At 45.3% G+C, this 13,257-nt stretch overlaps 1 protein-coding gene across 1 annotated transcript in view; it reads left to right on the top strand.

Annotated features, from left to right (window-relative positions):
- LOC147748202 (inactive dipeptidyl peptidase 10-like) overlaps positions 1–13,257 on the top strand; it is a 508,957-nt gene that overhangs the window by 66,764 nt on the left and 428,936 nt on the right. The window contains exons 3-4 of the mRNA XM_086959116.1: positions 3,245–3,340; positions 6,879–6,973. Of these exons, the coding sequence (XP_086815242.1) occupies positions 3,245–3,340; positions 6,879–6,973 (191 nt within the window). The remainder of the gene's footprint in view (positions 1–3,244; positions 3,341–6,878; positions 6,974–13,257) is intronic.

Raw genomic sequence — 13,257 nt, 5'->3', positions numbered from 1 at the left:
CTGTGAGGCTTCTAGTAAGCACTTTCAACTCGGAATCCACGCTTGTGCCTGTGCTTTTTTTTGTTGCTATTGGCCTTTGCCTGCGTCTTTCTAAGAAAGACAGCATGCAATTGGCTAAAGGGGGGTGCATGTCCCGCCTTCTCTCTCCCCTGGCCTAGGGAGATCTGGAGCGAGTAGCAGACCGGCCGAATGCGAGCTGCATACCTCGCATTCCTTGCAGTTTGCGCACATCGCGCTTGTTTTTCCATTTCAAGCCCTGGCTATACCCCTAAACTGACTTTCTCTTCAGCATTGACAATTCCTTTTTTGAGTGTGTGAAATGAGCTCTGTCATAAACATGTGCAGGAATGAACTCTGTTTCACTAGCTGCCGACCAGCATGAACTTCAGCTGTGGTTTCTGGTATGCGGCATGTTGCTTTCGCTTTTATTGTGGTTTGTGTAGCCCAGTTCTGTGAGTCATATTATTGCTCCCTCAGTGGGAGTTCAGCCTGCAGTGCGTGCCGAGTGTACTGGCACATTCCACCTCTGGTAAGACTGCGTACAGTCCCATGCATGAACCCTTCAGCTGGACCGCGTCCAACACACATACGCCCTCTCTACATGCCTTGTCTGCTTACGGAGGCTGCCTTGCAGCTAGTAAATCATTACAACAAGCGACTACCTGGCCTTTCAGGATTGCCCACAACCGTCTTATTTGCCCAATACTTTTGCTTCTTGTCAGGGATACCTAAACAAACGCGTTCTTTTTTTTTCAGTGTTCAAAATATTGTATGAATTAATGTGAATACACATCGGAAAGTAACGTACAAAAAACAGGAACGAAACTATCAGTGCATTTAATAATCATTAAGAGTAAACGAGTCATATCTTCCCGGTACCTTTACTTTGCCTCATTCACCTGTGTCTCCGACCTATATGTCGGCAGCTAGCTATAGTACATTCATTAAAAAAAAATGAATTACCCATATTGTAACCCCATTGTTAAATTATTCAAACTTTAAAAGTAACATTTCTGATGCCTTGTGTGATGTGGTGGCTTGCCTTAGTAATGACACTCGAAGTAATGGTGTAGTGTAGTCGAAGTAGTGGCATAACTCAGCCTTCCAGACTTTAAAGGTAACCAAATTGAGTACCACTGCTAAAAGTAATTCCTTTTATTTACAACACCTAGGAAAGGCAGAAGTGTAGTATGAAGCACAACGAAAAACTAATTTGGTGAACTATGAAGGCCTCACTGAGAGAGATTTTTGAGAACAGCATGTTCAGTCAGAGTGCTAAGTTAGGAGACCGGGTTCATTTATGTCTGGCTTGTGGTGAAATGAGGACAGAGTGCAGAGGAAAGTTGAAAAGGATGGGTAAAAATGAACCATGCATAAATAAGCTCTCGAGCTTTAGACAAAGAGGGATACCTTGAAGACTTTGAGTATTAAGGGCAGAGACCTTATGTAAGGCAGAAGCGGCTCCCAAAGCATGACAATCCGCTGGTACAACTGGGGTTCAAACTCAGGTTCGCGAAGGTTGAAACTATAACAGAACTTCAGGACAACAAACTGAGCAGGATTTTTCAATCAGGGGCATATTTACAAGGGGATGTCCCCACCAGAACGTCACTTTTAGTGACGTTAGGTGGCGATATCCCCCTCTCCTTATTTAAAAAGTGGTGTTAAGGCACTTAACGTGGCTTAACGCTGCCTTGTAAATAAGACCCCTTTTCACGCTTCACTTAGCGTGAAAGGGGTATCCAATTGTGTTGCTGTGGGCATTCCGCCGCGACACCTATCGCTTTATGACAATGCTCCATATTTACAAGGATGGGGCAGCACCAGAAAAGAAGACCAGGTAATAACTGGTCTTAGAATGGTGATGCAAGAAGAAATTATAAATTTTTTCTCATATTTTGCTCTTTCTAAGTGCATTCTGCAGCACACATAGAAAGAGCAAATCGCCTTTAACCGGTTCCATGCTGATGACGGAACCGCTCTGTCATCAGCCTCGGTAGCGCTGTGCTGATGACGGAGCGGTTCCGTCATGGCCCGCTCGGCGCTGATTTTGCGCCTGCGTGACGCGTTCTATTGAGCAGGCGGGGCCATGACGGAACCGCTCCGTCATAAGCACAGCGCAACCGAGGCTGGTGACGGAGCGGTTCCGTCACCAGCATGAGAGCGCCGCTCGCCCCCCCCCCCCCCCTCTCCCCTAGCGCTGCGGCAGAATTGCCGCCGCAGCGAAGGGGTCAAAGATTCTTCATGTGCAAGAAGGTGTCTCTTCCTGCACCATAAACAATTGACCCTGAAGCACAGTCACCCTTTCAACATTGCTCAAGGGTGCATGCACTGGTAGCTTTTTTAGCACTAGCACCAGGGGAAACATAGGAGAGAGGCGTATTTTTTAAATTACACTGTGTTTAAAAGATGCCAGAGTGCAGTGTTACCAATTTTGGAGTAAAACCGCTGCCCAACATTTTATTGTAAATACCCCTAATGCATTTAAGTGGAAATCATTTCCATAATCAGTGATCATGCTAAAAACACAGGGGGATTTGAAGTTGCGCTCCTTTCACTAGGCAGGACAAGACTCAAGGCACAATTTCATTCAGAGACAGAGAGGCCTTCCTGCCTGTCAAATCAAGAGCCGAGATCTGCCTCCCTCTTCTCTTCTTGTTTTTAATCTTCTGCCTCTTTCTCAGTTGCGTTCTTGACTGCTCACTCACTCATTCAAGGAATATATTGTTGTTACTGATGGTCGTGAGACAAATTGAGCTGTCATGCCAGCCTCATCTTTTCCCCAAAAAATCTTAATAAAAATGCATAGATATATGCATACATACAGGAGTTTTCAGTCAGCCATCTTCATCCATTGGTCTGTTCAATTGTCATTGGCATTTTGATTCTGCTCAGCACAGCATGCAGCGTTAAGCAGAGGGTCAGCTCATTTAAGCCACTGGCTTTCTTGCGAGTGACAGCATTTTGCCTCATTACACCATCACAGCTATCTGGAAAGAAGTGCTCTTCAGTGATAGAGCTGCTTTGCCTGGGTTGCAGGGTGAATCATTTATTTGTTATATGTTTCTTATGTTTGCCACAGGTTTTTTGTATATTGTATATGTTTGAATAGTAATAATATTGATACATTTCATTTTTGCCAAGACCAGACCTATTGGCTTTGCCACTGTTTTTTTGCGCGTGAAAGAAATTAGAACAAGTGTTTCTCTGAGTGTGAACTCAGTGCCCTGCTTTTATGTTCCAGAAGAATCTAAGGTGCCAGTGGGATCCAGGCTCACCTTGGAGGACCTGGGGAAGGCAGAGTTTCAGCTGCAGGACCCCCAGGTGCACTGGGTCAGTGGTGAGTATGTCAAAGAGACAAGTAGCCAGAGAAATACATACTGCAGGCCAAGTGACCAGGCACACAGCAACCCAACCACACAGATAGGGTGCCCTAGACAACTGATTTCTACTGATGAGCTTGCATCCAAGTAATCCGTGCATTCTGGCTGTTAGAGTAGCTTATGCTCAACTAATTGGACTAAAGCACCTGATAACAATGACTTCTAAAAGATAATCACAGTTCCAGGAATGTGGCGCGGTAAGAACGCCCCATCATCTGGTCACCATACACACAACAGCACAGGAGCACAGACATGTGACAAACAACAGTACAGTAACAAGGGCTTAACAGCATAAATTAATATAGGCGAAACAGCAAAAGCACAGAGAATCACAACATCAGAACCATTCATATTTTGGGCATTACAATCATGCAAATATAGCAACACAGGCACATAAATGCATGACTACACAGACTGACATAATAGCCAGACAATGCAGACACACAGAAGCACAACCAATCATAGAGTCATAGAGGCTTGCATCTGGTTTGCACCACGCAAAGAGGTACATGTGAGACGCAAGTCTCTAAGTAAGATTTATAAAGCCATGCAAAGCCACATTGCATGAGCTTGAATGGCTTCATAAATCTGGTGTAAGGCAAAGCAGAGCAAATCACTGCGTCTGCCTTACTCTGCGCAAGGGGAGTGTTTCATAGGCATTGTGGTGGGTGTTCCCACACAACCCGCATGGTTTTTGACGCATTCCCAGATGTACAAGTACTTGTAAATTTGGGAATGCATTAAAATGTTAGGCCACTTAGGTATGCGTAATAAAGAGATATATCTTTATTACTCCTCATTTGTTCCTCTTCTATGAGTGCTGCATTGTGCAGCACACATATGAAAAAATCTCTATGTTTTTATTCAGGAAGGTGCCCCTTTCTGCACAAAGATAATCCTACCTACACCACTGGCACCCTTGCACCATGGTGCAAGCGTGCCTGCGTTGGTGCTAAGCTGCGGAAATGGTGCCAGCACAGAGGGAAGGGACAGGAATGCACCATTTTGGATAAATACGGTACTTCCCTACCCTTTCCCTGTAGAGCAGGCAGCACAGCAAGGTAACTTGTTGCCCTGCACCACCATTACCATAAATATGCCCCTGAGAGTGTTTTTTAAACAATGTTTATGGGGGCTGCTGTTCTGCCTGCAGCCCTCCACATATTAAGCAGAAGCTTGCTGGTGCCCCTGGCCCCTTCTAAGGGCACCATCCGGATAAACACATTAGATTATATAGCCCATGCAGGACATTACTCAACTGCATAAACTAATATAAGCAAAAGCACAGAGAAAAACAACATTTAAACCATTCATTATTTGAGCATTGCAACCATGCAAATACAGCAACACAGACGCATAATTGAATGACCACACAGACAGACACAATAGCGTGCCAATGTGAACACATAAAAGCATAACCAGTTTGTTACATATGCACACAACAATACAGCCAAATACACAGTAACCATGGCTATAATTCCACTGATGTTGTTCTGTGACAGTAACCAGCCTAGCTATTCAGACATCAAAGAACAGCACAACTTTGCAAATACAGACATCTGAATACGCACAGGCGAGCACTAATATGCAAACGAAAGCAAAACCAGTCATGGGTTCATGGATTCAATGACCTAGGAGACTCACTGTGTTTTTTAATGATGCTGAGCGCTGCTGCGCTTCCCGCAGCCCTCCACAACATTAAAAAAATGCTTGTTGGTACCCAAGGATGATAAAATATAACTAAGAAGCCCTCACAGGGCATTATGGGGTGCTTTTTGGTCTGGAGCAGTGAATAATAAAAACGAGCGGTTCCTGCCGCTTATTAATTATTTCTTTATTTATGTTTTTCTTTTTATTTTGGGTGTCCCAGTTTCACCCGATACATCCATACTTTATAATCACTATGAGACCATGAGGGGAGCCTCAAGGCCCCCGCGGCAACTGCTGGTTCCCCAGCCAGCACTCACACTGGGTGTCGGTGGGAGACGGCCATTAATTTTTCTTGTGTGCCCCGGTGCCACCCAGAGTACCAACACCTTTAGTCAATGTTGGAGGCTGTGGGGGGAGTCGCTGCAGCCCTTGCAGTCCCTGGCGATTCCCCAGCCCAGCCAGCACCCATAGTGCTGGCGGGAACAAGCCATTATTTTACTGAGGGTGCACGGGTGCCAATGTTGGGGATAATGGGGTAAGGCCCATGGCATTTGAGGTCCGTACCGGCTCCCCATCCTGGGTACTAGCAAGAGCGTTACAGTTACTTTGCTCCTGCCCAGGTGGGAGTGGGTTTTTTCTCTGCTCTCTTAGGGCAGAAGCAAAGCTGTGCTTCCTGCCTGGGATAGTGAGGACAGGGCGTGACGTTTGTAGACCCTGCCTGCACACACCTAGGCAGGGAACAAGACAGTGATGGGGTCACCTGGACCTTCCAGAGACTCGTGGAGAGGACCCAAGGGTCCTGGCCGACCTCTGGGGCATTTATTTAGAAAGTGCAGTAGACCACCATTTAAAATTATTTTTTACCATGGATCTGCAAATCCCTAGCAGATCCGCTTTACCGTTTTTAAACAAAAAAATAATTTTTTCACACAAGGGTAGTGTCTCACCAAGCCCAAGGGTCAGGGTATGCCTAGCTTGCCTCACTATTTGTTTTTTAAACATTTTTTTACAGGACAGGAGACTGAGGCCCCGAATTCACAAAAGTCCGCTACAACATCTTTTTTGATGTTGTGGCGGCGAATCAAATCTTAACTTTAAATATGTCCTTGTCAGTGCGTATGTACATACATTTGAATCCTTAATTTTTCAAAAACTAATGAAGAGATTATCAAGTATGATTTCTGGATCAAGATCTAGCTTTCTGCCAAATTGATGTAATTCCATTCAGCTGCTTTTGCTGCTTCTTATGGAAATGAGATGGGGAAAGCGCATTTTAGGACCCTCCTTTTTCTCAGAACCCTTTTGACCGGTCACCTGAAAATTTCCCAGGAAGAAGCTGAGTTGGATGAGACTTTTTTGGGAAGTTTTATTAAGATCCCTCAAACGGCGCCAAAGTTATTAGCAAGTCAGGAAATCCATTCCCTATGAAAATGTGGTCCTAACTATAACTCCTCAGTGGCAAACGCCACCGGGTTATAAATGTTTGTGCTTCATTGGTTTCAGATCACAGACAACTCCATTCATTGTCGATTCTTCGGGGATTTCATTATTTTATTGAGAAAACAACAAGGTCCAAATGATGGCTGACGCGTTTCAGCATAACTTCTTTACACACATTGAAAGACAAAGAACAATGAAACAGACAAAGTCACAAATGTTGGACAGAAATGCTGACACCCAAGAGCACATTTATGCACACACCTCCCCCATGTCATCGTATTTTAAGTGAAAATCTTTTCTTAGTGGTCCGAAATCCTCTGTGCACTCACTACCATTCACGGCCTGCTCATTTACCATGGAAATGTGCTGCCTTATTTTTCATTGCGATCACTTTTGTTTTCTCAGATCGAGTGCTTGTTCTGACCACCAGAGAAGGGAATGTAATCCGGCAAGACATGGGGAGCAGAGAACAGGAGATCCTGGTGGAGAACAGCACATTGGTGAGTGTACGAGTAACATCATTATGCAGGGAGCGTTCTGGTTGCCATAGGGGGAAAATCTATACTCTTCCACAGCATGGCTCCCTGCACTAGAAATGTGTTTCTCCTGTGGAAAACTGATCCAGGTCTTGATCATCAGTGTGTGAAATTGTGAATCCCTTCTTTTTCAAACTTCAGTATTTTTTCAACACCACTCAAGCTCCATAAAGATAACAAAAGCTGAAAAGTTTAAAAATACATTGTGAGGAAACAATGTGTGCAACAGGTAGGTGTGGGTAAAACAACTCCAGAAAAAAAAACTTGGCAGGAGAATTTCATCACAAACAAGATTTATTTGTGGGAACATTATTCAGCAAAATCATTTCTGGAAGAATTTTTGCTCACAGTCGAAGCTAGGAGAAGGCAACACAGTTTGTAACTTTGTAGTTCACCTTGGTCACCTTTGGAAAACTTTTCTGGTGTAATTATTTCAACAAACAATTGGTACACTGTTCCGCCATGATTTTGGAGGCCACTCAGTGGAGTCTGTATGTAGTCACTGGGAGCACGCACTCATTTTAACAATTAGCCTCACCCAATTGAAAATGGCATGCTTCATCATTTGGCTTGCTCCTCGTCGGGCTGGTACTGCAATGCCTTATGGGCCGAGCCTCTTTGTCAGAGACCTTTTAATCGTCAATGGGTGAGTGAGTGTCTCTCCATTGAGTGAGTGAGAAGATTGGGGAAAAAAGTGTGCTCAAATCAAATCAAATCAAATGGAACCTATAAAGCGCACAGCTACTCTAGAGAGTGTCTTGGTGCTACAGGTTCATCAACCGCTGATCTCAAAAAAGAGGAGCAAAAGCTAAAAGGTACTGTTAAATAGCCTAATTTTCAAGCCATATTTAAATGGCACCTACATCCTTAATGGTAGGAAAGTGCAGGGGAAGAGTATTCTATCCTGCAGCAGCCAATGCAGCAAAGGAAGGGTCTCCCCATCTCTTCCTCTAAGTCTTGGGCACCACTACTAGCAATGCATCAGGAGAGCATAGATTTCTGGATGGCTGATAGTAGGGAAGTCCCTTATTATTATATTTGGGACCTATGCCTCAAAAAGCTGTGTGAGCTAGCCCAAGTCCCTTGAACTTCACTCTTGCCAAATAGGTATTCAATGCAATTCCTTATGGTGGATCTGAACAGATAAGCTTCTCTGGATGTTAAGCGAGAGCAAGGCTGCTACGTTCTACACCAACTGGAGTCTCTTAAGTTGGTACAGAGGGAGACCCCAGTATAATGCAATGGCATAGTCCAACCAAGATGTTACGAAGGCATAAACAACCATCTTCTAGCAGGAATCAGAAACAAGAACTTCATCAGAAACCGTTTAAGGCCGAAACAGGTCCTAACTAGATTCTTCATGTGTGGTTTAAAGACAGCTTGTTGTCGAACTTCACTCCAAGATTTCAAATCACTGTGTCAGGGGTTGGAGGAGATGGAACAAATTTAGGCCAAACTTAACCACCGCACGAGGGGCAGAGGAGATCCAAAAATCAGCACCTCTTTTACTTGTGTTGCACTGGATATTACTGTGGCACATCCACTGGAATACAGCTGACAGACAAGATTCAAATTTATTTTGGGTGCTAGAGATGTTCCCGTCCCAAGTTAGAAGGATCTGTGTGTTGTCAGAATAAGAGATGACCTGTGTTCCAAAGGACTCCACCGTGTTTCCTAGGCGGGGGGGGGGGGAAGGGGGGGGCATATGGACATAAAACAATGTCGGACTCAAGACAGTACCCTGGAGAACCCCAAATTTAAGGGGTTTGGAGTCAGACACAACTGTCAGCATCCACCCAGACAGCCTTCTATTCAATAGAAAGGAGCCCAGCCAGGCCAGCACGGTCGCACCTATCCTGATGTTGCACAAGTATTATAGCAGGATAGGTTGGGCAACAGAATCAAACACCGCTGAGAGGTCCAGTAACAATAAGGCAACTTTCTTTCTGTTGTCCACAGCCAATTTAATAACATAAGATACGTCTACCAGGGTGCTGTGTCCCGGGAAAATACCCATTTGCGTAGTGTTGCAGAAACTGGTTGGTATCGAGATAACTAAAAAGTTGGATATTTGCCAGTTTTTCGAGGATATTTGAGAATGCTGGCAACAGGGAGCTCGGCCTATAGGTTGGCCAGTCCAGCCTTGCCAGCCAAGGATTTTAAGCAGTGGAATCCGTGAGAGATTCTTGGACATCATGGCCCTAATCTCTTAAGTGTCAATTGTCAAGGTATCTGATGTTTCATGAGATCGAGAACTGGTTAATATTTTGACAACATTTTATTTAATTGTGACATGATTTTAATTAAAATGAATTTGAAGTATAATGGTTTTCTCCCTCTTTTTTAGGTAGGTCACTGATTTTTTTTTAAAAAGCACACATGCAAGGATATGAGTGCCCCTGCATAAGTTTATCTAGAGGTGGCTCATCACACTATCCATCTGGGTGAAGAAACCTAGACACTCTCTTAGGTCCCACTCCCCTTCAGAAAATTAGGCATAATTTGCTCTTGGTGAAATTCCACGTAATAATTCTCCTGACACCATAAAGGAGTGAAACATACCGACCATGAACTGAGATCCAGACACACTTGCTCAATCTCATACCACAATATACCTTGACACTTAAGAGATGAGGGCCATTATGTCCAAGAATCTCTCACTTTGTTTTTAACCTTGACATAGACTCGGAACCCCGTTAAATAGAAAAGCCCCATGAGGTGTACAAGTCGTTTTCACCACACTTTTTTTCCTATTTTACTCACTCACTGACTGGAGATACACTTACATCCCCAGTCACCCATTAGCGATTAAAAGATGTCCGACAAAGAACCCGCTCACAGGGCCCATAGGGCATTGGAGCACCAGCCCGATGAGGAGCAAGCTCAATGATTAAGCCTGCAACCTTTGGGCAGGTGAGGGCACTTGCTCAAATGAGCACATGCTCCCAGTGACTATATACTGGCTCCACTGAGAGGTTGCGATAGTCGCAGTAGAACAGTATTCCTCTTGTTTGATGGTTCAAGATCAGAGGACACTGTACACTGAACCGAAATACTCCTCATCCTTCTTCATATAGATAACAATTATTTCAGACAGCTTCAGCATTAATAACATCTTGCTGCATGCAGAAACATGCTCACTGAACAAACTGTACTTGACTGATGAGCTAGTAGGGCAAAACCAGTCCTACGTTGCTTGTGTTTCGGCTGAGGGAGTGCTTGGCCTGGCAGTTCAGGCTGGACTGATCCCACAAGGCACAGGGCTAAGAGTGATTTGCATATGGCTGGATCAAAACTGAGGTGGCATGGTGAGCCAAAGAAAGATGGGCTGGAGTGCTACCTGAGCTATTGCCAGTGGTTAGACTTATAGCAAGCATTCCTCCCATCATCTTTGTTTGTTTCATTCAATGACAAACATCATCATGCTAGGATAATGCATTAAATTTCAAAATCCTATCGAATCCTTTAAATGAGAGTATGATTTTGAAGTGCTGTGAACATCCTTTTTCTGACTGCAGGAAGTGTGTAGAATCGCTTCCTGAGAAAAGGATAAAATAACAGGTTTATTCAACATCATCCCTGAAGGCAGGAAGCCACCCTTTGTGATCTCATGATGCAGACACATTGCCTAGAAATTAAGTCATGGATCACGTGGGATAATAACTTTCAACGGGGTGGATGTCGATGCTGTACCTGTAAACAGTTCCATATAGGAATCAGCACTGGTGGTCAAGTCCTTCTCTGTAGTGATTGTGAAAAGCTGGCTTGGTATATGGTGTACACTTATGTAAGTGGGCACCTTGCACCAATTCAGACAACCCTTATGGTGATTTTAGTGTTCTTAGACAACCTTAGAAAGCTCTCTGGCTGTGGAGAGCAGCCTTCAGGCTTAGTCCAGAAGGAGTGTAAAGCAGCTTGCTTTACCAGAACATAATCATATAGGTATGGATTAAGTGAAAAAAAAACACACAGTGTATTTATGAAAATATATATTTATTATAAGACATTCACTAACACATACAGAGATCTTCTAGCCGAAGATATGCACAATGCACACAATACCTTTCAATCGAAACAGGTAATTAGCACAAAACACACAGTGGTCAGCAAGGGGAATCAAAACCATATACTAAAATAGTGGTATGCGAGCCACGACTTGAGTCAAGGCTATACCCAGAAGAAATAGAAGTGCCTGGGACCCAAGGAACCACCCAAGGTAAGTAACCAGGAGCCCCATGAAGGCTGTGTGCAGAGTGGGAACACCACAGTGGAATCAATGCAAGTAAGCGGGTAAGTCGCAGTTGCAATTTTGAAGAAGAAGTATCCTTCCCAGTGGACCCTGAAGAAACCCCATGGAAGACAGAAGGTTGGAGAGCCACCTCACCCGTGGATATCGTAGGAACCAAGATAGCTACACCAGGGAAGCCGGGTGCATAGGTGTGAATTGGCATCAGAAACCGCTGTGGAACCCAATGGAGTACTTCAGGAAGATGCCGCTGCTGGGGAAGATAAAAGTGTCCGGTGTAAACCAAAGGTGGATTCAAGTTGAGAAGTACCTGCAAGCAGAGGGGACAGAGTCTATGCCACTCAGGATTGACCAGGAGGCACGGAAGGCGAATGGCCACCGAAGTCGAGCGTTGCAGGAGAGATGATGGTGATGACAGTGTCCTTGGAGCTGCAGCTGTGAGGGTCAGGCAATGCTGTGGAAGACCAGGAGCTCTTTACGACCTGTCCCACATCGGATGTCGAGAGTTGAGGGGTCGGTGTCCGTCTGGAGCAACAACAAGACTTGGCAACTGCAAACAGCGTGGAAAGCGAAGAAGGTGCAGTGTTGGGACCAACAAGATCCGGGGGACTCACCACAAGTAGGGGATTCAGGGCAGGCCCTGAGCAATTGGGAGAGCCCACAGAATTCAAAGATAACCCTCAAGGGGACCCACAGGCCGAAGGCACTGACGTTGTAAGAGGACCTTGAGCAGTTCACCAAAGATGCAAGCCCACTGTGCAAGTGATGTGGTGGGACTAAGATCTTGGTCACAGAAGATGCCTTAGTTTGGGGCTACTTGAAGCCCGAAGATCTTGGTGGAAAGAAGCCAACAAGCCTTTGCAACTGCAAGTCAACAAGGTGCACAGGGGTTTAGTTCCTGCGGCTCTGATGAGGGATACTGGCCTCAAACTTGGTGAGAGGACAGGGCAGGTATTGAGGGATGTGAAGAACCACCACCTGTGTTGCTGAAACTTTCATAAACGGTGGGAGCCCAGGATCAGCAGACCAATCAGCTTAGCTGTGGTGCCTACAGTTGTAGCGAAGCGACTCCTTCACTTCGAGGGAGATTCCTTCAATTGTCTTGGATGCTCACAGGCCTTGGAAGGTTCCTGGTGGTGCAGAGGCATGGATGTTGCAGCAGACGAGCAGGACAACAAGATCAGAAGCAGCAGGAGTCTTCCCAGTTGCAGCCTTGATGCCCAGAGTGAAGTCCACCAAAGTCCAGAGTGCCCAGATGGTTGAAAAAGAAGTGGTGTCTTTAAATTAATCTTGTCAAATGACAAATCCAGGGACCCACCCTCAGGTAAGCCCTTAAGTACCCTAAGGGAATGGTTGGGATGATTCAGGTTTCCCTGCCAGGGAAGGGGTCCGACAGTGGGGAGGATACTCCCATGTCCTTTGTCCAGTTTTGAGCTGGTTTGAACTGAAATATGCAGGGAGGGCTCCAAATGTGCCCTTCAAGCAGACTGAGTGGCTCTGGCGTGCTCCCACCCTGCCCCATTACACTAAACCCTGTCTGGGAGGTGGTCACACCTCCCTGTGACAAAATACCTATTGTTCTGCCTTCACCTGCTCAAGCTTGGCTCAGCAGCAGGAGGGCAGAAGCGTGTGTATGGCCGGCAGCAGGCATGTTGTGCTCTCCGGGTCTAGAAGACTGGTACCTGGGGGCAGTGAGGGTCTCCTGGAGAATCTTTACAGTACATAGAATCATACATCCCACACCATTTACGGTGCAGAGGTATGATTCCAACATGTTTGATACCAAACATGATAGGGTTCGTGACAGCCATTTTAGAGATGGTCATCGCGTAATCACACATGGCCACTCTATATATTGTAATGGCTGATGCACTTACAGCCCAGGATAATGAACTCCGAAGGCTGTAAGGGTGTCCTGCTCATGCAAGGGCACCCTCACACTTAGAACCGAGCACCCTGCCTTCAGGATTGAAAAGGCCTGCTTTAGGGATGACTTCCAGGT

This window comes from Lissotriton vulgaris, chromosome 1_1, assembly GCF_964263255.1.
Source record: "Lissotriton vulgaris chromosome 1_1, aLisVul1.2, whole genome shotgun sequence".
Taxonomy (NCBI): domain Eukaryota; kingdom Metazoa; phylum Chordata; class Amphibia; order Caudata; family Salamandridae; genus Lissotriton; species Lissotriton vulgaris.
This window is presented reverse-complemented; position numbering and strand designations above follow the sequence as displayed.